The 25,502-nt window shown below is 44.6% G+C and overlaps 1 protein-coding gene and 1 long non-coding RNA gene across 3 annotated transcripts; one reads left to right on the forward strand and one right to left on the reverse strand.

Annotated features, from left to right (window-relative positions):
- Positions 1-2: 2 nt before the first annotated feature.
- Positions 3-23,395, reverse strand: ube2ql1 (ubiquitin-conjugating enzyme E2Q family-like 1). Of its 2 annotated transcripts, none has more exons than XM_044137788.1 (3): positions 22,277-23,395; positions 20,745-21,755; positions 3-3,588 (listed from the first exon to the last, which is right to left on the reverse strand). In XM_044137788.1, the coding sequence occupies exons 2-3, from the start codon at positions 21,507-21,509 to the stop codon at positions 3,457-3,459; spliced, it is 897 nt and encodes a 298-aa protein (XP_043993723.1). In that variant the 5' UTR covers positions 21,510-21,755; positions 22,277-23,395; the 3' UTR covers positions 3-3,456. The 2 variants fall into 2 exon arrangements, with proteins under 2 accessions (XP_043993723.1, XP_043993722.1); XM_044137787.1 differs by having other exon boundaries at positions 22,126-23,395.
- LOC122843195 lies at positions 3,529-6,293 on the forward strand. The gene is made up of 4 exons (XR_006372677.1): positions 3,529-3,615; positions 3,741-3,884; positions 5,808-5,976; positions 6,051-6,293. It is a non-coding gene; the product is annotated as an uncharacterized LOC122843195 (long non-coding RNA).
- Positions 23,396-25,502: the final 2,107 nt, after the last annotated feature.

Raw genomic sequence — 25,502 nt, forward strand, 5'->3', positions numbered from 1 at the left:
AATGAAAAACACAAAACTGCCATTTTTATTGTTTTGTTTTTTAACAACAATCAACTGCCAACAAGACAGACACTTTAATACTTTGTTGTTCTTTCAGCACACACCACTCATCATTTTCTTTGGTGTTCCAATCCAGTCTGGCGTAGTTTCAAATACGATCGTCGCAATTCAGTAATTCCACATAATGCACACTGTTCCTAAATTACATATTCAGTCCAAAAAACGTCTCCCCATCACTTGTGCAAACAAGATTTTTTGTCCACCCCCCCCTACTAAAACAAAGTGGCATGGTAAGACAGCTGCTCTGTTCGCACAGAAGAAACAGCAAATCTCCATCAGGCTGGCAAAGCGGCTCATAAAAGCACAGAGGGCTGGTGCTTCCAGCCCTTTTCTCGACCGACGGGGGTTTTTAAGCTCTGCCCCTACCGAGCACAAAAGTGGGACAATGCAGGGGAGGCCGGGCAGAGGACACAGCAACCTGAAGTGGGTCATTAAAATGCATGAAAGTGTAGCTCGGGACTCAAAATAAGAAACAAAACCACCAGATCAGTCGGGTTTGAATAAGATGTCATTTTTATTGCACATTCCTGTTTGGTCTTGCAACGACCTTTCACCTTTTGAACTTTTTAAGACCTCGGTCTCTGACCAAACGCTTTCAAGCTAGGAGTGGGACACACACACAAAAAAAAAAAGAAAAAGAAAAAAGAAAAAAGTTGCTCGCAAGTAAGCGGATCACGGGTCAGATTCCCTTGAGAAGTCACTGATCCTAGATCTGTTGCTCAGGGTCGCCTGCGTCCAGGCTGTGTTGACTGCATTACACTCCAGCCAAATCAGTGTGTCCATTAGGACCAACGGGGAAGGGGCAGTGGTGACCAACGGGGGGGGAACAGGAAGGAGCGAGTGAATGTGTTGCCCTCCCTTAATCTTTTTTCACCCCCAACGAAAACACACCTTCCCCCTATCGCACAAATACATAAGCTATCTTTTTTTTTCTTTTATTGTTTGTTTACTTTTTTTTTTTTTTTCTCATTTTCCGGTGACATTTCCTGCAACATGCTTCAAAATCATCGTTTTGGCAAACCACAAATAAATTAAAACACAAACATTCAACACAATGCGACTTTTTTTTTTTTTTCATTCAGGACATTTAGAAAGAAATAGAAAGTCCATACAGTACAGGACTCAAAACAAAAAAAGAACAAAAATATTAATATAAATTAAAATAAAGAAAAGAGAAGCATTTGCATTTTAGTTTTCTCTGTTTTTCTTGAAAAACGATATACAGTAGCTAGCTACCAACCACGTAACATGCAGATATATTACAAATAGTCAGTTAACCCAGTTAGTTTCTGCAAACTACCAGTCTAAACTATGTCACAAAAAAGGTTTCTCTTGGAACCAGCAAACACTCAGATTTTGAGATATTTTGTAGTAACAATTATTCAGATTACAGTTTTGTCTGAAAAGACGAGCCAAACTCGTAAAAAGAAAAAAACACTAGCACGCTTTAGAGCATGATCACATACCAGATGGTGTGTCTCGGTTGACGTTTTTTTTTTGCTCACGGATGTTTGCTATCGGCCGCGAACCACGATTCAGCTCGTCAGAACTTATCATTTAGCTACATCTTGCCACGAACAGGCCGATCCCTCGCTTCGAAAGCGAAACGGGAGAGGAAAGCGACGATATGTCAGTGCCCAGCGCGAGGCTTGACGTCCTGCTCTCGCTGCTCTTTTCTAATGACGGTCTGCGGAAATGTCAGACCAATTAGCGGCCTTTCCTCTGACATTTACCTGGAACGTAGCAAAACAAACCGGACCGGACGGAGGGACGGACGCTCTGCCCAGAAGGCCCATGACTGATACTGTGGGTGTGCGCTTGGTTTCCGGCGCCTAGAAACTCCTTTCAAAAGAATGGACCTCAAGAACTCAACGGGTGGAGCAAATAATACCCGTCGCTCAGCCGCTTTGCAAAGCCACCTGACATTTTCCCAAAAGCAGCCGGCAGTGATCAAAGAGCGCTCAGTTCCCCTTATCATCTTCTTCTTCTTGTTCTTCTTCTTCTTCCCTTCCCCGTCCTCCTTTTCTCCCTGCCGCAACAATCAGGAGTTCTCTGATGCATTCGTTCACTTAAAGCGCCGGTCCACTCTCCGCAGCTCCCGTTTCGAAGCGTCGGTGCCACGTCAACGTTACGGTGAGGTCAAACGCCTTGTGTGGAGCTAAAAGGTTTTTCCTTTCTTTTTTTTCCCTGCTAACATTTTTCTTCTTTACGTGAAGGGTCGACAGACACTGTCTACGGTTAAAACTCCACTCATGTTTAACGTAATGACACGGACAGTGGGTCAAGACGGCTAGTGGTTTAGCTAAAGAAATTAGCGCTCCCTTCAAGTCGTAGCGTCACTCGACAGTTAGCCACGTGTTTCACCGTTTAAAGGGTTGTCTCTTCGTAAACACACACACACACACAGACACACTGAGGCCCGGCCTTCAGCTGTACCATCTGGTATCTAAATCATGGGAATTATATCCTCCTTCCACTCCTACAGACAAGCTAACATGAATGCAGAGAGAGAGAGAGAAAGAAAGAAGGTGACTGTCATTCTGTTTATCATACAAGGTCTTTGCATAAAGCAACGTGTGACTTTTTAAAAAATCCATCTACATAACACAGCTCTACGTTTAGCCACAAGAGAAGGAAATAGAGAGAAAGAGAAACAAAGCAAGTTAAAGAAGAAAGAGTAAGAGCACAGCTCCATGTAAATTACAATCGTTATGTTGCATTGAACTGTGAGCAACGGCACAGTCGAAAGCAAGAGGGGGAAAAAACTAAACGAATGAGGGAACAAGTGGGTATGAATGCCAGTGCACTGCCCGTCTATTAAACATTAACAGCTTAATTTGTATGCAAATGACCCGAGAGCTACACTAATGGTTGGCTGTGGCCGGTTCAGTGCTAAAGAGAGGACTGGTGAGAAAGATGAGTCTCCTTTATTCAGTAGTCTTTCACATGGGTGGAAAAAAAAGTTAGCATATCCGATTTGTCCGGCTGCACCTACATAAGTGTGTGCTGGGGGGAAAAAAAGAAAGAAAAGAAATAAATAAATCCCATGGAAGTAGCGCACATTCCCAGCTGATTTCTTTTAAAGTGAAACATTCATACACGAACACGCTCCTTGCTCTTCTGCCTCTTTCTGAGCTAGCAGAAAGATTCCCTGGACAAGACTGTGAAGAAAAAAACAACAAAAAAATGCTTCTGCAGTAGTGTGGTGACAGTAATAATGAAAAAACATTACCAAAAAAAAAACGTTGCGTGAAACAGCCAAAAGTGAAGATGAGTCATTTTTGAGTTAGCATGGTGTGTTTTGCGTGTCGAGGCTAGCTTGTTTTTTTTTTTTTTTCTTCTTCTTCTTCTAATCTCCGGCTAGCACGGGCGGGTGGAGGGATGGCGGCCAGACACTCAGCCGTCGGAAATGGGTGGGGACACCCAGCCGTACTTCTCGTGGGTCTTCACCAGGGACTTGAATGTGGCCTCGGCCTCTTTACGACTAAAAGCTTTCTTGGACTTTCCTGATTTCCTGCAAATACGGCCCTGCAAGACACAGAAAGAGGGAAAGAGGTTAGTAAAGTGTGGCGTAACAACGTTAGCACACTATGCAGACGCTAATTACGGTATGTAGGATATTAGTATCACAGTCTAGACACATACACACTTTATATTTCCTGAACTTGAACTTCCTCTAGTTGTATTCAGTGGTAAGGACGGATGAAATGGCTACTTATACCATGTCTCATACACCTCTGATGTCAAAAAATACCTTTGGGAATCAAATTTAAGAATGTTCCACCCACGAGTTCAGAAACTGAAAGTATTTCCTCATTCTTCAGGTAAGTGGCCTGTCTTTTTTTGTTTTGTTTTACATTCTGTGTTTTTCAGAGACAGTACTACGCATTCACTCATGTAATAGTGCATGTATGCCAGTCAGCCATCTTGTATTAGGAGATCAGAGTTGGTGTGCAACTGTTGACTTAATTGGCAATTAAAATGATAACTTCTGGGTACTTTTCAGCAAAATTTTTACAACTGTATTTTGGAAGTTTCTGACTAAAAGGACATTTTTAGTCAATCAACCAGTACTAGTGGAGACTAATTAATATTTTTGGTTTGTTTAGCTTTTTTTTTTATTCATACAACATCAAACAAGAAACCACAATTTACTCCGTTTCAGCTGATAAAAAAAAAAAAAAAATGAACGAGGACAGGTTTTGTCCCGAGACCTGCTGCTGCTCCAAGGCCAACAGAATCAATGCTGTTTTAGATCTAAAGTTGCTGCCTGGAGATTTTAACGCCGTGCTTAATAATTATTGTCATTATTGATTACCAGGCCAAACATTTTAATTTAAAATAGATTAGCCGATCTCCTTTAGCATGTCGGAAACCGTTAAAATAATCATGATCTATCAGGGAGGTTTTCATTCATTCTGCAGTGGTTCAAAGAACAACAGTAGGCTGGTTATATTGACACAGAAACAAGAGGCAACAAGTTAATTGCACACAGGAAACTTGATCACTCACGTTTTAAAAGAAAAATAAATGAATTTCATCAGAATTTGCTCCCAAGTAAACTTTCTATAAAATCTATTGTTTTTTCTTGAAATAATTATAAAGAGGCGAATTTTACACCCCTATCAAACCAGTTCATAAACATTGATAAACTGGTATTTCTTGGTGGTTACCATATTTTCTGGACTATAAGCCGCTACTTGTTTCCTACCCGGTGCGGCTTTTCTGTGGATTTTTCTTCATCCACCAGGGGGCTCTTTAGCAGGAAGTGAGTCATTGGAAGTCACAATTGGAATTCAAAGAAGAAAGTGCTAATTTTCATTTAGAACAAACACATGGTAGCACTACGCCCAACGGAGAAATGTCTTCAAACTCACATGATGCAGCTTTTAAGTTGAGGGCTATCGATCTGGCAGTACAGGAAGGAAATAGAGCCGCTGCCCGTAAGCCCGGCGTGAACGAAACCAGGGTTCGGCATTGCAGACGGAGGGCTGCTCCTTAATAAATCTAGCAGATTTACTAGAACGCTGCCCTCTGCTGTAGAAAACCAAGAACGGCGGAGATACCAGCAGCTTATAGCCCGGTGTGGCTTATATTTGTAGGTTTCCAGTTTTAAAAAAAAATAAAAAGTTTGTAGGTGCGGCTTATAGTATGGTGCGCTCTATAGTCTGGAAATTACGGTATGTATTTTCCTCAATAACAGAGAAATTGGTAAAATTTCACACTTTATTTAACTCTATTCTAAAGAAATGGTATTGATACGAATTGATTGGTACGAAACATCTGATAACAGACGTTTCTCCTTTAGGCAGCAGGAAGGATGCTACCAAAAGGAAGCCATGAAAAGATTAAAATGGCTAAACTACAAAAATGGGGGCAGGACGAAATGATCCGTATGCTTCTCATCCCATCTAAAAATAGATTTCAGGCATCAGTGCTTCTTTCCAATCACTGCTAAGTAACGCCACTTTATGGAAACAGACAATTTAAAGGGAAGCAGAAACTCAGCTTTAAATGGATCAAAAGAAATAATTTGTTCGAACTTCAAAGAGCACCTCGTGTCAAAACGTTGGCATTTGATATCTTGTACACCGTCAGTCGAAAAGAAATATGGCTCCTTTGTTTAGTGACGTTGTCATACTCCTGCTGGCAACACAGGACAGATTTACAAAGATTTAAAAAAAAAAGTAAAAATCCAGGCCACACAACGCACAATGATGAAGTTGATGGCAAATGCTCTGCCGCAGGGAGAGAGATGTTGACAGAATGAGTAGCCTGGACGCAGGGCTGACCGGCACCAGATCAATGTTTAAAAGGCAGAGAACGAGCTTTTAAGACGTCAGCTTCAATCAGAAGCCAAAACCAGAAAGCAGCCGCTGCAATAAATGATGGAAAAGCCGTACACGTGTGCGCAAAGTAAGTCTTCCCCTGCTCAGTGCAAAAAAGCGTTGCAGCTTCTGACTGATGCATTTTCACCCACCAAACTGTAGCCTGGGACCAAGAATATACGTGAGGGAAACATAAATTCAGCAGAATGAGGAGAGCTGCTGCTTCTACTGCTGTCGGCGGTGTTAAAGTCTTCCCTGAAGAAGCCTGCGTAGGCGGGCCAACAGAAAAGGAGACGACTGTCTCCGTGCTGCTAGGAGACATCTATGGCCATGACAACAACGCTCTGATTCATACCAGCACCCACAGTTTTGCATGTATTAAAAAAAATCACCTGTGCGCTTTTGAGTTTCTTTACGCTCAGCAGCATTTACAAAAATAAAAAATACAAATAATACTGTGTTACAGTAAGTCTTTCTTCTATTGGATTTGTTTGTAGGAGTACAGGAACGCTGCATCATTTCTCTTCGCCAGGCATGTTTTTTTTTTTTGGCAGAGGAAAGTGGCATCGAGTCTTTGCGCCGAAACCAATACTAATGAAATTTCCTCAGAGGTTAGGTCCTCTGCATGCTGCAGTGCGGCGCAGAGCAGCAGCAACCCCGTATCATCACACATCACCGCGCACTCCTGCGCTGCCATGTACAGGAGTCAGGGAAGGAGGCGTCACTCTAAAGCCGCACCAAAAGGTCATAAACTACTATTGAGGCGTTTTATTCTTCTATTAGTTGTTAAAAGAAACACTTCTCTGGAATTAGCTTTGCTGGATTTGGGCTCAATTGTGTGAAAAGACAGATTTTGTTTGAATATTTATCTCTGAACATCTCTGAACCAGAGCTAAAGCTGCCAACAGATAGAGAGAGCATGTGCAGATCCTTTGTGCAGGACTCTGATGACCCATTTTTTAATTCGCAGTAGGGAAAACAGTTCAAATGACGTAATCCGGTTTCCAAATAATTTTTGTGTTTGAATTTGAGCTGCAATTCCACAGTAAATAAAAAGTGTCAAAGATAACCTGAGAATATGTTTAGGTCAAATCAAAACTGGTAACTTCTGTCCAGATCTTAGATTCTGAAGCCTGGACCCTAAACCTTGACACTCGCTCTTGACCTTGAATACAAACCACATTCATGAGTTGCTAAAGTGCATCTTCATGTTCTTTTAAATGTTAGAAAAACATTAGTTGAGGTGATACCTTCTAAGTGTTTTAAAGCATTAAAAAAAAGGAAAGCTCTGCTTCAAGAACAAACAGAATAGCAAACAGGTCAGTAAGTAAGGGCAGTAGTCGCACCTTTTATTTTGAAATATAAGCGGTATTTACGCATAAAACTTTTATTTCACACCTGTTATGATACATTGTTTAAAGTGAAAGATGCACTTTAAATTATGTGTTAGTTGCTGTTGTGAATTCAAAGGATCTTATTTGCAAAGGTTTTCCTTCACACACACATCATGCATTCCTGAACTATGTTGGGTTTCACACTGGGGTTGGGTATTAGATCTAGTGAAACTTATGTGAGCAACATTTAGCTAAATTTGACAATTGTAATTTGCCTGAAAAATCCGATATTTACTCCACATGCTCTGGGCCAGGTGGTGTTGTAGTGGGAAAAAAATGCACCACCCACTGATCATTTAGGAGCATATTGCTTCGTGCAGATGTTGTTCATAAAACTGACTATTATGTTGGAGAGATTCTACAATAATACCCTAAAAACAGTCCTAAACATTGTACTTAACCTCTTCCCTAAATGTTACAAAATTAATGTTAAAGTAGTACATTCTATGCCCTTAAACGTTTACACATTTTAAAATTTGTACAAACCGTTTCTCTTGCTGCTGCAACTGTTCACATTTTCAGGCCAATTTCCAAAACACAAAAATAATAAGTTCTAAGAGATTGGAACTTATAGTCCTGGAAATCAGATGCATAATTTGTGGTTGTGTGGAAATTAAATAAATGAAGAACCTGTAAAGTGAGAAGTATGAGATTATTGAGAGAACGTATCTAATATCCATGTTCTCTAGGCTTCCTATGGCCTTGTATAACTCTACAAAGCAGTTGAATAAAGTTGCAGATAATTAAAAAAATTAAATAAGTTTTCAATGCTTTCTTTCAAAGAACTGCCATTCTTTTGGCAGTCTTGTATGTTCTTTTGGTGTCTTTGTTTAACTAACAGGAGTTATGCTGTAATTTACGGTCTAGCTAGCTAGCTAACCAACCTTTTTGTAATTTCTTAGATATCTATCCAGAAAGACATCTAGCTAGCTAGTTAGAAAGCTATCTATCTATCTATCTATCTATCTATCTATCTATCTATCTATCTATCTATCTATCTATTATGTGAACCCTAACTGGAGAGTGAATGTCTGTTAATTAAAATTTGATTTTAGGACTTTATTACCATGATGCAGTGAGACACCTCATGGAATATTCTATTGCCATCTGATGGAATACCAGTGTGCCCTAATATGTCCCTGCTTGTCTATTTTGGGCCAAAAGCTATGCAGCGGATAAAAGGGGATGAGGTGCTAACAGAATGATCTGGAGATTAGGGCTGCAGTTTCCATTCTTGTAGCAACGGTGGCCTCGTTTCACCGCAGGGCTTAGAGACTCTCACATACATCCCGGCCAACCCATCTCAGCAGCGCCGAGCGTGGCCTATTAATTCTCCGGTTAGATAGTCCATCAGGGCGATTCAGATCATTTTAATGTGGAGTTTTGAATCATTAAATGAAACCAGGTGAATGCACAGATCGGTGAGTAATGTCACTGCGGACAGTAAGACAATGTCTGAAGCCTATTAGCGCCGCTATGACAAACAGTAGGATTTATTTATATTTTTTACGTCATTTGTTTTGAAAAAATAAATGCATGACTCACTGGGTGACTCATTCAGACAGACATTATATGGTAGTGGTGCTTGTGTACTTGCTTTGTGGTCCTACTTCTCATAAAGCCACATTAAATGGCATCGTTGTTTTTTCTCAAAAGGCCCATCTGATTATGTAAAACCTGAACATGGGGCCACCTGTCTTTAAAACCTGCTTAGAGGCTGAAAATGTTGATTTTAAATGTTCAATGCAAACGAATCGTGAACCTCAAAATGACAGCCCGTTGCCTCCTATTACAATTATTCTGATATCTTACTATTAAAGAATTAGAACACCAGTGAACCTGATAAAGGGTTCGATTTGATAGGCTTTGATTTGTCCAATTTACAAAAAAGCCAAGCATCTGTTTCTGCATCCTAAACAAAATCCACCACAATTAGCCAGAGTTTGAAAGAGATGGTAGGTGGAATACAAGGTGTGTGTGTGTGTGTGTGTGATTCAGCGAACGCCCCAGGCGGACGCTGTGCCATGCCAGTGTTTATCCTTCTCAGCTAAGCGTTCGCTCATTGAGAGGGACACACTCTAGTGTAGAGTGGCTGTTGGGTAATCGTGTGAATGGAGATCAGTCAATGGGCTGGGCAGAGCAGGGATGGCCCCAGTGCATGTTGGGAGGTAGCTCTTGGGGTCGGGTTGCATAATGTGGACATGTGCTCCCGGGGTCGGGATACACAGCTAGAGGATCGATGCCATCACGAGTTCAGTAACCCTATGGTACTGTTGGATGCTCATTCAGTGGTAAACAGCCGTTTTCTTTGAAATAAAATACATAGCATGAAAAGCGAAACAGTTGAAAAGGGAATCAAAAACACAGTGTCTGAAGAGTGTCATTTTTTCAGCTTCTATTTCCACATTTTCAAATAGACATTCTTCTTGCAAAAACAGTTCTAACTCAAGGTGTCTTCCAGATTTTACAAGCAATGCCTGTAGATGTTGTCAGAAGGTAAACACTTTTGATATTAACTCTGCCACTCAGAATAATTGTTTAAAACATCGCTCTGATACCCTGAATATCCATGGACATCTTTCAAAGCAATGTTGGTAAAAACTGGACTTTTTAAGTCATTTTAAAAGTCAGACTTGGTTGTTCAGTCTGATCGAAGCATCTGCCACATCCAAACTGAATTTAAATGCAGACGTCATATTCACATTTCGCTTTTGAGACAACTTTAAATGATGTAGATGGAAGGCAATGTCATCTTTTCTGCAACATGTCAACACAATTTGATTTGGAGATGAAAGGTCCTCTATAAAAACCAGAGTTTTATTGAAAGACACTAGTAGCTCCCTGAAAAGGCACGTTTAATTATCTCTGTCGTATCCAGTTTAGTCAAAAGACAGTAGAAGTAAAAATGGCAGAACATGCACTAAATTTAGCCTGATCAGATACTGTAGTCACTCTATCACCTCTTGAGGATTATTGCCACCACTATCCATTTATCCGGAAGTTACATTTTTAGTATTTTGTAATGTGTTTAGTGCAGTATACTTAAAAAATAAAACCAGCTACATTCAACCCATTGTCTACACCCCCTGGTCCTTGAAGGGCTTCAGGGTGTGGGACCCAGAGTTCAACCTGGACAGGTCGCCAGTCCATAACATGTTCACAAACACACTTATAGATAATTTAGAGTGACCAATTGAACAGTCATAGTTTTGGGCTGTGGGATAATGCCAGAACAACCAGAGAGAACATATTTGTACAAGAGAAGAACAAGCAAACTTTATGCAGAAGGACCCTGGGTTGGAACTCAACCCAGAACCTTCTTGCTGCAAGGCAACATTGCCTCAACTATGTTAAACTCTAAAAGTCAAGACTGAATCTGCAAAACTTTGTCCCCATGACAAGATGCAACTCTTAAATTATTGCCATAAAAATCTAGAGGCTGTAGTTTTAAACAGTGGGATCTGACATACAAGTACACCAAAATAAACTATGGGATGTTATATTCACCACACTAAAGTGTCACTGCTACGTAATTTATGCAACGGTCACTTCTTAAAGTGTTATACTTTATCTCATGCTAAACCATGCAAACACCTAGACTGTACCAATGAAGATTTATGAAGCCCATTCTGAATTGTTTGACCAATAATTATTTGGGCACTTGAGGTCACGCGCACTGTTTAAGGAGCCTTGAGCTTCCATCATACAACAATATGATGGACACAGAACGAGGAATGTTAGCCCCTTCCTACCAATACAAACACAATATCCAAAATGGCAGCACATTCAAATTGAAATGTACTTAAATATGCCAACATATGCGGCAGTCAAAAAAAAAACCTACTGTAGCGGAGGATCTATGTTTATGCTTGAGGCTGGTGGAACGTTTACACTCGCCACTGTGTGTCGGTCAGGACAAACTGAGGAGGGGGTTTCCCACTTGAGAATCTCTCTTTAATTCGTGGTTACAGCAGTAGTACAGATATGCAGCAAAAGGTAGGCTTGGAGTTGAGGATGTGTGATTGTGGAAGTGAGGTGATGTGGTAGTAAGTCAAGAACGCACATCGACCTCAACCGAAACCGTAAGCAGCAGCTGCGTGTCTCCACTCTCAGAGCTATAATGCCTCTGCAGCAGCTGAACGTGCTATAACGAACTCGCCACCGGGTGGCGCACCTCCCTCCCAGTCCAAAGTAATCAACACCCGAGCCTTTGTAACAGCCGCCCCCAAATGTATGAAGTACATTTGTTACAAAACAAAGGCGACGAACTAAGTCTTCAATGATGGATCCTGACCGCCGGCTTCTTCGGGTGCCGCAGGAAGAACAACCATCCTCGCTACTGGTCGAGTGTAGATTCGGTCCTTCACTTTAACATCCGCCGATCTGATGCAGCCATCAGCGCTGGGATGTACCTTAGTCACCCGTCCGATGGACCACAAGGCCCTGGGAAGCTGGGGGTCCATGAGCATGACCACGGCATCCTCGTTGAGGTCAGCTTGAGTGGTCTGCCACTTCTGCCTAACTTGCAAATTGGGAAGGTATTCCCTGATGAATCTGGACCAGAACTGGTCTGCCAGCACCTGGGAGTGCCGCCAGCGACGCCTGCTGGGAAGTTCAGTTGCCGGGTACACAACCTGAGGCAGCGACCCATCCGGCCGCCCCATCAACAGATGATTTGGCGTCACAGGGTCGGGGTCGGCGATACTGGAGGAAACATAGCCCAATGGCTTCGAGTTCAGAATGCCCTCCACTTCTATAAGAACTGTCCTCAGCACTTCCTCAGGTAGCGGTTGAGCCCCAACAGTGGCAGACAAAGCCCTTTTCACGGAGCGTATTTCTCTCTCCCACACTCCACAGAAATGAGGAGCCCCAGGGGGATTAAATTTGAAAGTTATCCTTTGCTTGGCCAGGGATTTCTGCAGGTCTGGAGACATCTTTGCCATGGCCTGTTGTAGCTCTCGTTCCGCTCCACGGAAGTTAGTTCCTTGATCTGAGAGAATTTCTGTCGGTGTACCCCGACGAGCTATAAATCTCCTTAAGGCCATAAGAAAAGAGTCAACATCAAGGTGGGTGAGTACATCAAGATGGACTGCCCTGGTAGTCAAACACTTGAAGATAATACCCCATCGTTTCTCATGGCGCCTTCCGATTCTGACCTGAAATGGTCCGAAACAGTCTGTGCCTGTGGAGTAGAATGCAGGTTTGAAGAGGCGCAAACGCGCAACGGGCAGGTCGGCCATCTGAGGAACTGTAGGCTTGGCCTTCCATCGTCTGCAGTCAGAGCATCTGGACTGATGACGTCGAACCGCTTCTCTTCCTCGTAATATCCAGAAGTTCCGACGAATGTCAGCGAACAATCGTTCGGGACCAGGGTGGCACAAACGTCGATCATAGTCCTGTATTAGCAGTCTGGTGAACGGGTGGTTCGGATCTAGAACAATGGGATGGACCGCTCCCAGCTCAAGATCCGTCGCGTACCTCAATCGGCCACCTACACGGATTTCTCCTGCTTCATCCAACTGGGGTGCCAAGGCACGCAACCTGCTGTTCTTGCTTGCCTAATCTAAGAAGTCTAATCTCTTCAGGAAAGCTGTCGTGCTGGATCTTATTGATAATGTGTCTTTCCGCCTTGCGATAAATTTCCGCACCCAGATTTCCATCTATCCCCTCTGCATCCTGCAGCGTCTGTGCTGTGGACTCGAGCAACTCCTGCCAGTCCTTGTAGATTTCAGATTCCAAAGTTGGACAGGCAGACGTTGAAGTCACACCACAGAAGGCTGACTTCCGAAGTTCTGTGGGTTCCTCTTCGAGTGAGGTTGCTGGTGACGTGGGCCAGTAGTCTGGAGTCTGAAGTAAAAAGGGGGGTCCTCTGGTCCATCTGTTCAGCTCAGACAGCTCCTGCAAGCTCTTACCCCGGGTAATGTCATCAGCTGGATTGCTGGCTGAATCTACATATCGCCAGGACTGTGAGTCTGTTAAATCTTGAATCTCCGTCACTCGGGTGCCCACGAATACTTTGTAGCGACATGAATCCGAAAGTATCCATTGTAACACTGTGGTGGAATCTGTCCACAAGGTGGTAGAGTCAATCTTCAGGGTGAGCTCTGCACTTAGCAGCTTGGCTAGCTGGGCTCCTGTTAAGGCTGCAGAGAGCTCCAACCGAGGGATGGATAATTGTCGCCTGGGGGCTACCCGTGAGCGAGCGAGGAGGAAGGCTAGGTGTATTTGTCCCTGACTGTCCTCAGACCTGAGGTATGCCACGGACCCATAGGCCTGTTCTGAAGCATCGCAGAAGATATGCACTTGTCTGTTGATGATTGAAGCATAATCAGCTGCGTGCGTGTAATGTCTGGGTAAGGTGACTTGGGGCAGTAGTTGGAGTTCACCTTCCCACTGCGCCCATAGTCGCTGTACATCCGGGGGAAGCAATGGGTCATCCCAATCCCGCCGCTTCTCCCACAGCTGACGAACCAACACCTTGGCCCGGGTCGTGTAGGGTAGGATGTAACCCAAGGGATCATACTGGGATGCAAGAACCTTGTAAATGTTCCTCATGGTCAAGGTTCCATAATTGAGAGGCCTGTGCTTGTAGCCAATGAGATCTTGATGAGGGTTCCAGCTAAGCCCAAGTGTGCTCTCAGATGGATCGTGCTTGCCTTCAGTCAGCCAGAGCTCCGTAGCCTGGGAACGGGCCTCACTGGGTAGGTGACTGATCACCTCCATCGCATTACTTGACCACTGTCGAAGGTCAAATCCTGCGGAAAGAAGCAATGCTCTTAGTTTGTCCACCAAGGCCTTCGCTGTATCCACAGATGGTAAGCTTTGTAGCCAGTTGTCGACGTAAAAACACCGCTCCACTGAAAACCGCACATCCTCTCCATCCTGACTATGGTCAGTGACGTGACGCTGGACGGCATAAGTCGCACAACAGGGGCTACAAGTGGTGCCAAAGGGAAGCACCTGCCATTCATAAATGTCTGGTGGTCGGTCTTTGACCTGATCCCGCCACACAAACCTCAAGAGGGGTCTATCTTCTGGGAGGAGGCGAACTTGGTGAAACATCCCTTTTATGTCGCTGCTGATGGCGACAGAATGTTCCCGGAACCGCAGTAACACTCCTATAAGTGATGCACTGAGGGTAGGTCCAGGTAGTAGGAAGTCATTCAAATTAAGGCCCTGGTACTGGTGAGAGCAGTTGAACACCAGCCTGTTCTTGTTATTATGGTTCACCATATGATGAGGAATGAACCACGACTCCCCCTTTGCTGCAGTGTTTTGAGGGGCCAACTTCACCACACTACCGGCCTGGACCAGCTTCCGAATCTCCTCCTGGTATGTGTTAGCCATCGCTGGGTTCTTACTCAATCTTCTCTCATTGCTCCGCAAGTTGAACATCACTGATTCAGGAGAGGTTTTGAGGACAGGCATGCTTTTCTTCCGTAGCAGTGGTGTAGCGTAACGGAGGATCCCATCTACGCACACTCGTTTGGTCCTCTTCTTCAATAGTTCTATAGCCTCTTGGTCCAGCTTGGAACGAGTCACTGACTTCTCATTCTGGTAAGGAAGAACGTCAGTCTGCCAGAGTTTCTCCACACTCCTCAACAGCTCTGTATTAGCTGGGGAAGCTGATGTAAACAAACACTGGGAGTGCTGGAGACCACTGTCCTCTGTCCTCATTGGTCCCTGGAGAGCCCATCCGAGCCTCGTTCTGACTGCAGCTGGTGCTCCTGCTGGACCCAACCGAACTGGTTCAATGGGAGTAATGAGGTGAGGGTTGTCAGTCCCAATGAGGATCAGAGGCTGCGCATTCTTAAAGGGATGTAGAGGCAGATCAGACAGATACTTGAACTGTTTCTTGAGTCTGTCGATCGGGTACGACTGTTCTGCCAGGACCAGGCGGTCGGCCGTAAAGGCTCCATTCACCGCGAAGCGGCGGCATTTGCTGAAGGAAGGAGATATCTGGAAGGAAACGGAAGCACCTCTCATAGTCTGAATATCCTGCCTTATGGTTCTCAGATTCAGAGTCTCTGGGGTGCCTTGCAAACCAAGCTTGTGCGCAGCAGGAGCCAGGAGCATGGTGCGTTCAGAACCATCATCGAGTAGGGCATAGGTTTCGAGGCTTCGTTTCCCGTGGTGCAAGGTGACCTGGACCACCTTCAGTAAAACTCTGCCGTACGCCAGCGGTCGGCCTAAGTACAGCTGGTCAGTAGTGGTGCTGACGAGGCAACTCTCCTCTCTAGTGGTGTCCTTAGTGTCTCTGGTGTTTACATCATGGAGCACCTGAAGATGCTTCCCCTGACACAGGTTACAGGGTTTCCGAAGATCACACTGAGCTGCATGATGAGATCTCGCACAGCGCCAGCATCTGTTGTGGTCCTTTATCCACTGTGATAGTTGGTCCTTGGACAACTTCTGAATGTCCGAACATTGGCTGAGATAATGCTGATTACTTTCACAGTATGGGCAATAACGATTCGATTTGATGCCCTTATTCCCCAAAGTCCTAGAAACGGAACCGTCCTTGGTTCCATGCAGCACCGTCGTTACCCTCTTCTTCTGATGTCCTGCTTTGTCTTTATTTCCTGCTCCGGAATCATAATTCTCTGAATTATGACACCAGGTCTCGTACTGGAGCCATTCAGCGAAATCCACTAACGTGTAGACTGCGTTGGGATGGCGGAACATGGCTCGGCGGAAGTCTGCACGCTGCTCTGCGGGTAGTTTACTCAGCAAGCGGGCTACATGAGATCCGCATCTCAGCTCGGCATCACCCTCCGGACCCAAAGTTCTGAGTAACCCTACCAGAGACTGAACTTCGAGAGCGAACCTCTCAAACGCCACCGAGTCCCCTCGGCGGACGTCAGGAGCATCCATTACACCGGCAATCCTGTTCAATGCCATCTGGTGCGGCTGGCCGAATTTCTCACTTAGAGCCCTCATAGTGTCTGAGTACGGGGTGGCTGAGTTCAAATAAGAGTCTGCTATGAGTTTAGCTTCCTCGAGTTTGAGGTGATCCACCAGAATCTGGTACTTGAACAGCTCTGTCCCATCTGGTGGTAACAGATTAATCAACGCTATCTTCAACCGAGCAAAGTCTCTGGGATCTCGTCTAGTGAAGTAGGGAATGCTTGGCTTAGGACCTCGATAGGTTTGTTCAGTGAGAACTGGTAACATCGAAGGAGGATACAAACTTGGTGCTTGAGCCGGGCCTCCTGGCCTCAGTGATCCCCGACGATCTGTCGGCCTCTTTTCTGGTGTGGGGACAGGTCTCATGAACCGTGGCTTTCTGCCCTGTGGTGTCATGGTCCGATTCTTTATGAGTTGTAGATCACTCATCAGCTTTCCCAACATGATCGAAACAGGCTGGGTTGATGGAGAAGCGTCCTCCTCCTCCTCTGTCTCGGGCCACGGCGGAGGTTCAGGCCATTCCCCCTCCTCCTCCTCATCGTTACTCCACCATGTCGAAGGAGGCGGCGGGCCGTACGTCGGTGGTGGGATCTCGGACCGCTGCTGTGAAGTAGCCGTACTCTGTGGCGTATATCCCATCCTTCTCTTCATTTCTTCCTTTAAATCTTTGAGTTCGGCTAACTCAGAGCGTATTTCTTCTTTAGACCGCTCATATTCGACTTCTTTCATCTTTAACTGCTCCAGCTCCGAGCGGTATGGTGCGAAGCTCTGCTGCTGCCGCCTGTGATGAGGAGATGCAGTAGAATAATAATCTCTGTTATCCTCTTCTGCCGAGCTCTCCCGCCGCTGTGGTTCAGTAAGCGTCTGTTCTGGGGAACCAACCCACTCATCTACCGTAATTTCCCACTGCTTACTGGGCCATCCGGCTGAGATAGATGGGGGGGCGAGGGGCGTCATCTTGGCAGCTCCCTCCTCTGACGGTGAATACGAGCCATCCTCACATCTCGGTTCAGCTCGTACACCTCGATAATCAAACAGAGGCTGAAACCGGTGTTCCTGGTGGTCAGTTTCATAATCCTGTAAATACGAAGGTGGGCGGGTTTGCCGCTTCGGTCTCATCGTTGCTTCACGGCTGAACTGCATGCTGAAACAGTGGTAAGTGTCCCACTCCGGCTCGAAGGACCATGAATTGTAGCGGAGGATCTATGTTTATGCTTGAGGCTGGTGGAACGTTTACACTCGCCACTGTGTGTCGGTCAGGACAAACTGAGGAGGGGGTTTCCCACTTGAGAATCTCTCTTTAATTCGTGGTTACAGCAGTAGTACAGATATGCAGCAAAAGGTAGGCTTGGAGTTGAGGATGTGTGATTGTGGAAGTGAGGTGATGTGGTAGTAAGTCAAGAACGCACATCGACCTCAACCGAAACCGTAAGCAGCAGCTGCGTGTCTCCACTCTCAGAGCTATAATGCCTCTGCAGCAGCTGAACGTGCTATAACGAACTCGCCACCGGGTGGCGCACCTCCCTCCCAGTCCAAAGTAATCAACACCCGAGCCTTTGTAACACCTACTGTGACAGACGAATTAATTCAATTTCCATTGAAAACGTTCATCCAAGCACCAAGCCGTTTTTACGCCTGTCTGACATTTCTTGAGTCAGTGGTTTGGAGTTTAAATGTGCTACATAAAAACTGTATTAGGATCTGTCTGCAGTAAAGAGTGACAAGAGAGGGGAGCCGGTTGCACCGTATCAAATTAACTATTGTGCAACTTCGTACACAGGTGTATCGTTAAACATTTGTGCACTCACAACAACGCAGCAGCACAGATCGGATTACCAAATTGGATTGTGTTACGAAGACACCTCGGCTGTGTTTGTGCTCCCCAGACTGGAGGTTTCTACCTTCTGCACTCCAAAGGCGGCCGTTGGGGGCTTTGTTTACCCAGACACAGGGAACATAATTGGGTTCCTAACCGGAAGTTAGATACACGTCCACAGACATCAACACGTGGAACCGTGCATGCGTCTGCTTGCAAAGGGACTATGTTGACTCTTGACTCGGCGCTGTGTCACCACATGTATCCTCTCGCACTAAAAATAGGCAGGAACTTTCTAAATGGGCAGCATCACTATTGTCACATGGAACCTGTGGCCAAGGGCAGATAAATATATCCTGTGTATCCAGGTATATATATATCGAGCTGCGTGTGCTCGGTCAGACATGATGCATGGGAGGTGAAAGCATCGCCCGGGTAATCAGGACGCAGCACATCCCAAGTGCTGATGTAGACACGTCAACAAAGAGATAAAGCAATGCACACACACACAGGAATAATTCATCAATATTGTTTCCATTAGCAAAGCAGAGAAGAAGAAAGACGCTGTACCATAATTAGTGAATGCTCCAGAGCTGCTTGCTCATCTCCACAACCAGCAAGTCAAGATCAACACACAAAAACACTCGTGCACACATCTTTCTCTGTCTCTCTGAAGTGGGCACAGCTTCTGCATGACCTCTCTTGAACACACGTGCTTTATGACCACAGATGACTCTGAAATAATGCTGCGTTATGTCACCAAAGCTCTGTGGGATGGTGGGGGCAGAGGATGGGAGAGTCTCTATGACACTTTCTGTAAGATCTAACACCAAAGCACTCAGAGCAAAGCAAGGGAGAAAACCCCCCCCCAAAAGAGCGGTATCAGCATGAAATTATGGCAGACATGTCCGTTTTAAAACGTAGCTTTTGAGCGCAAAAGTCCTTGCTGACGTTTTCACCGGAACTGCGGAGCTGCTGCTGTGCACTGCTGCCAGCGCTCAGGGCATATGAAAAACAGATTTGGCAAGATTACATAATCCAGTCAGCCTAACTCACAGAGGACAACCGTAGGCTACATAGCTGCTGTCTGTACGCCTCCATCTGTCTCTCCGTCCATCGTCACGTGTTGAATAAAACGTTTTATTTTAGCCCAATGCTAAGTGCGAATGCTTATGAGAAGCGCGGTGGAAAACCACAGGCGGATGTTTCTGTGTCATGGCGGCGGGTCTTTGTAGTCAAAACCTGCTGATTTATGGAGGTGATGAGAGGAGAACCAGCATGGATGTACTGCATGAAATGGCTGCCATAAAGTCACAGAAATTTACTATGTGCTACAGTTATGACTTTACTTGGAGGAGAAACAAGACCTGAGTAGTGTGTAGCTACCTAGGGTTAATAAACTGAGCTACGAGAGATATACAAAGTGTCTTAGAAGCAAACCTGTTTGATTTATTTTACAGTGTAATGGTAAAATCGTACTTATGATGATATTCTGAGTTTTTAAGACAAATTTGTCTCAGAGGAAAGCTGTCAGAAATAAGGTTGACTCCTCATTTTAAGCTGGTTGCTTATTTTTGAGTTATAGATTGATAAATAAATACCTAGGTGAATAAATCATTCAGTTTAGTTCCCATATCTACACTGATGTTTTCTGAACGTTCAGAAAACCCTGAATGTGGAGAACAGGGGAGATAATAACAATATTTCTAGACTTATGTAAAAATGTTTTATATATATATATATTATTCTTGAAAACCCGCTACGTCAAAATATCATACGGCCCAACATATATTCTGTCTCCTAAAAAAAATCTTTGAAAAAAACTTTGGTGCAAAAAAAAAATAAAAAAAGGTTTGTTTAGGTCACAAATTGATCTAAATGGCTAAGTAAGCATTTGCTAAAAAGCTACAACAGAACTTTCTGTGATCATGTAATGTCATCACATGGTAAAGGCCAGGTAGGGAGTTTGTCAGTTACTACCCAACATGCTGATTTTTCATTTTGAAAGCTTTTGCATTAAGGTCATTTCAGAGCCACTGTCAGTGGAAATGGTTTTTATTAATTGTAACTTATTAAATCATGTACTCTCTAACCTTAAATATATGTCAATAAACTATATTATACTTATAAACTATCTGGCAGGAGGGCTTAGGGTGGCCATTGACCCCCACATTGCCCTGCCTCCATGGCTCCTGCTTGGTTATATTGTGTCTGAAAATAGTTTGATGCCTAATTTATATAAGAATTCCAACCTGAACTTGTCAAACGTAAATCTTCAAGCTCCAATAAAGCAACATCTCTCAAATCAAACCAATAAAATCTCCTGATTTTAGATTTTGGGTTTTGTTGTACCTCTGCAAGATTGCTAATGGCCCCTTTGTGGCCAACCCTTAAACAAATCTAACTGGCAGTGGCTTTGTATTTTTTGGTGATACCAATAGGAAACGACCAGATGAGAGGCAATGTAACGGTAAATAAAGGGTCAGTCTCTGAATGATACACAAAACAACATAAAAGCAAATAAACTTATCAAAATGCACACTCACCCACCTTAAAATCATATTAAAACATAATGCACACCACACTACCTGGTTGACAAATAAATCCCTGGGGTTTGCTCTTGCCCTCTTTAGTCTTAGTTTTCGCCTGAATTCCTGACCGAACTGCCCCCATCCTGCCCTAGAGGTGATTAATGTGTCGGATGGGCCGCCGAACGCTCTGAGCACCGAGCCCGCTCACCTGTCCTTTTACAAGGCTGGCAGCGAACTGCCTCATCACCGCCTCCACCGTGTAGGCGCTGGACCACCCGCGCGGGGTCAGCAGCTCCATGCAGATGGCCCCGCCGTCCAGCACGTAGCCGTTCTCCAGGCGCGGCGTGAGGACCCGCATGAACGGTGGCGAGAAGGGGAAGTTGTCGGGGAAGGTGACGTTGAGCAGGATGAACTCGGTGCTGGTCTCCTTCATGTCCTGCCACAGCGCCGAGTCCTTGTCCACCTGGTGCAGCTTGACGTTCCAGTCGAACAGGTTGTCCTCCACCAGCTCCACCGTGATGAAGTTGTCCCCTAACCTCCGGATCTCCTGCAGCTCCTTCATCAGCCGTCGCGTCCGCACCTGGGTGCAGTGCTGCCGGTGAGGCGCCAGCGGCGGCACGGAGGAGGCGCTGGAGGATTTGCTCCCGCCGCTGCCACCTCCTCCTCCGCCGCCACCCCCTCCTCCTCCTGATCCTCCTCCTCCTCCTCCACCCACCGTCTGCTGCTTCTCCTTCGCATCCTTGCCCTGCTTGTCTTTGCCGGTCGGCTTGTCCTTGCCGTGCTGGTCCAGCTTCCTCGCCTTGATCTCCGGGGTGCTCAGCAGGTTGGTCTCGTTGGCGGTCTGACAGTGTTTGTTGGCGTTGTTCTTCTGGTTCCCCTTAGACCCTTTCAGCGAGCCCTGGTGGTGCTTCGGATCCTCCGTGTCTCGGTCGTGCAGACGGATCAGACCGATCTTCCGCAGTAGGGTGGCCATCGTTTGGATAGACTTCTACCTCTCCGCTGATCCGCCCCCTGTTCCAGGGGCGAGACTCGCTCCTTTTTGAGTCAGGCACAACCTTTATGGATCAGACACCTCTTGTGTTTTTTTTCTTCCCCTCTCTCTTTTCTTCCGCAGTCCACCCCCCTCTTTCTCTCTCCGTTAGCTGTAGCCTCTGGATGAGCGCACAACCGGAGAGCCTGGGCCGTTTGCGTCTCAGCGCATCGTCTCGACGCGGTTCATCTGTAGGCAGAAAAGCACCATCAAGACAATTAAATCCACTAAATCCACCAAGCAGAACATCCGATCTAACCCGCCTTCCTCCTTCACATACACCGATCGGACATTATGACTGCAGTTGTGTCACGATAGGACGATGCGTTCCGCAGAAGCAATTAGGTGATAATCCATTTCTGCAGGACGGTGTACGCTTCATCATCAGCGCGTACAAAAGGGGGAAAAAAATCAAAGGAAGATGATGTCATGGTTACAGGAAGGCAAAGGAACATAATTAACGAATGTCTACTAAAAAAAATGCCAATAGTCATTTTAAATCGATCATGGTTAAACAAAATGAATAAATAAATAAATAAATAAAAATCAACGCCTGTACCTTTGACAAATCCACATCAGGCCTATCATCTAATCAGTTCAATTGCCTATAATCAAGTTGTCCGCTCTTCTTTTCCGTGTCGCTCCGCCTCAGTCACAACCAGCACTTTAAAAGCAGCAGTCCGGCAGATGGAGAGGGAGTCTGAGGTTACCGAGGTCCGCTGAAATCCGGAGAATGCGTGGCGTCCCCCGCGCGTCCCGAACAGCCCGGACAGCGATCCCGCGGTCCTGCGTGAGTGTGTAGGTCTGTCGTCTCTTTCTCTTCCTCTCTCTCTCTCTCTCTCTCTTATTCTCTCTGCGTGTATATATATCTATATGATGAAGGGAGGAATAAAAGGTCTCCACCATCCAGTGGACCTGCCGTCGGAGAGAACTGCAGTGATGAAGAAGAGAAGGAGGTAAAAAGAGAGAGGAAGAGGAGGAGGAGGAAGTTCGATGTGTGTGTGCAGCTGCAGCAGCTCCTGCTTTAATGCAGCCGTGTATGAAACACACACACACACAGTAAATCCTTCTCTTCTCCTTAGCAGCGTCTGTGCTCACCGGTGGGAGTACTGCTTTTCAAAATAAAAGCCTTTGGGCTCCTTTAGAGCCTGGAAAAGGCTGGAAGTAAATTTAAGGGTTTCCAGGCAGGGTTGTCCACAAGTATTTTTGGGGCAGTGAGCAGATTTTAATTTGCGGCCCAACATGTTAACAGCAGATGACCTTTTGGTGTGACAAGTTACTGTTGATTAGAACCTTACAGGAGTAGCTAACAAGCAAAGATGCTCAATTAATTAGACAAACGCTTAATTTACAGTAAACAAGTTAGCAGGTTTAATGTATTTTTTTGAAATTTGGAACAGATGTGTAGAATGTGGAAAATGCGCAAACTAAGCTACAAAATAAAAAATTATGTTCTTGGGAGCCCCCTGGTGGTGTTGGGGGACGTGCTAAGCAGCTGCTTACATCGCACATGCCTCAGGCTGGCTCTGTTTGTGAGTCTAGATGAGTGTGGGGAAAAAAATAGAGAAGTACATTTCCACACTTTCCGAAATTAACTATAAATTAACATTTTGTTAATTCAATCACATTCAATAAATTTGGACATTTGTTCAAATGAGGTTCGTTGGTCTGATTAAAAGTACCTTTTTTTAATTGCTTTGATGTAATTTTCAAATTTTAAATGTCATGGTTTCATTACCTGTAAATGGAAAATGACTGTAATCAACAGGAGTAAAGGCTTCAAACATCCATGTATGTTTAATGTGAAATAAATGGGTTTTCAGTAATATTCTGATTTATTGAATGGGTTTCTAATTTGTCACTGGACTAAAAGCACTCATGGAGTTTGGATATTTAAGGCTCTCAAATATCTAAATCTAGCAGCACGATCTTTCCTTAGTTCAGTGGTTCCCAAAGTGTGGGGCGCGCCCCCTTGGGGTGGCGCAGTGCCATTGCAGGGGGTGCGCGGGAAGCGGTATGGATGGATTAAAAAAAAAGAAACAGTTACACAAAAGTGTTTCACTGTAAAGATGGTTTGTAGTTTGTTTTGTTGCAACCTGAAGTGTGAAATAAACTTTAGTGGAGTTTGAAAACAAAATATGTGTATATGTTTATGTCTGGTTGTGTGCCCAGTTGAGTTGTTCCTTTCTTTTTTGGCACACCTCTAATTACTGTAATTAGAGGTGTGCCAATCGATCGGCCACCGGTCATAATCGGCCGATTTCCGTGAAAAAGTGTATGATCGCCGATCATTGTCTCTTGTTGCCGATCACCAAAACGATCACCTGTATCTCACTTCGTCAAATTACCTCGGGGGTGAAGCACGTCAAACTGCATCAACAGAACGAATCTAATATGACATTTTAAAAAACAAGCACTTGACGGAGTTTTGCTACATCGAGGCTCAACGCAAGGAAAAAATGACCCCCGGAGCAATCAGACAGCAGGTAAAGCAGCGCACAACTACCAACACTCACCCGGATTAGCATCACGGTCACACAGCTAAACAAATAGCGCGAAAAATAATTCGTGTCTTTGAGCTAGCGATGAAAGACATTGGTTGTGCTCTCGCAGAACCAACAATAGCCAGTAGTAAAAGCGGCTACTGGTAGTAATATTTCACAGATGGAGCGCCGTTTCTGCTCCACCCTGAACGTCTGCTTAATGCAGAATAACAACAACAAAGATTTCACATATTAAAACTTTTGCTATGTCCAAACATGAGAGATAATTTATGAAAAAAATAATAATAATTGACTTCCTCTCCCTCCTCCTGTGTTCTGCAGAATTTCTCCGCTCAGTAAGAAACAACCAATCAGAACCAGCATTACTCAGCTAGCCGTGCTTTTAGAAATTTTGATTCAGTAATTTAGGACTGTTTCTTTTGTTGCAACCTGCATTTGCCTTTGAATGAATGTTTCCCTCTTTTACTAGACATTATTTGATATAGGCCGTGTTGTGAGACTTATTTGACTCCTGTGGTACAAAGAACCTTACTGTTAAATGTTGTTTAACTGGTTGCAGGTTTTTCAGTTGTTCTTTTGACTGAGTAGCTGCTGCATTGTGCCTGCGAGTATGTTACATGTTTACATTAATTAGGTGAATTTATTACCGGATCATTTTTTAAATTTTTGCCAGATCACATTGTATCATTTATAACTAACATGGAAAAAGAAACAGTCAACCCAAGCAATCAGCAAAGATCGGTGATCGGCAGAGATCGGCCTCATGGGTGATCGGTATCGGAATCGGCAGCAAAAAACCTGATCGGAGCATCCCCAATTGTAATCCATAGGGGGGCCCAGAAAATCTTTGGGAACCATTGCCTTAGTTTGATTTCAAAGGACAGCTGGTGTCCTGTTCAGCTAGGCTTATCTGGGGTGTTTCTTTGAAACCGTGTTTTTGCCATGAAGGGAACTATCAAAGCAAAACCAAGCAATGTCAGCTTCACAAACTTTCACTTTGAGTCTTTTGGTTTTGTTCCCAGCTCAGTGGGTCCCAGTGCACTTCAGAATGGAAAATAACAATGCACCAAGGGCTCAGAGTTGCTCTGGAGCTTGGCAAAGAGCAGGAAGGACTCTGGAGCCAGTTTCACCAAACTATTTGAATAAGAGCAAACAAGTACTTCCTATTTAGTTTTAACCTGCTCATGTTTGTCTCATCTACTCAAGCATGAAGTGTGTTCAAAGTCCATCAAAAATAAATAAATAAAGTCAAAATATTTTATTGGATATTCATTAAGGGAAATATGATCCTGTCTTCTAACAACAATCATAATTGCTTATGATTATTAATTTTATGAAGGATTCTTCATTAAATGAAAAAATATATATGGACAATCCTGAATATCCTCTTTGTGAGACTGTTATATAACATGAGTGTCTTCAGTCAGAGGCT

This window comes from Gambusia affinis, linkage group LG14 (assembly GCF_019740435.1).
Source record: "Gambusia affinis linkage group LG14, SWU_Gaff_1.0, whole genome shotgun sequence".
In the NCBI taxonomy this organism is placed as follows: domain Eukaryota; kingdom Metazoa; phylum Chordata; class Actinopteri; order Cyprinodontiformes; family Poeciliidae; genus Gambusia; species Gambusia affinis.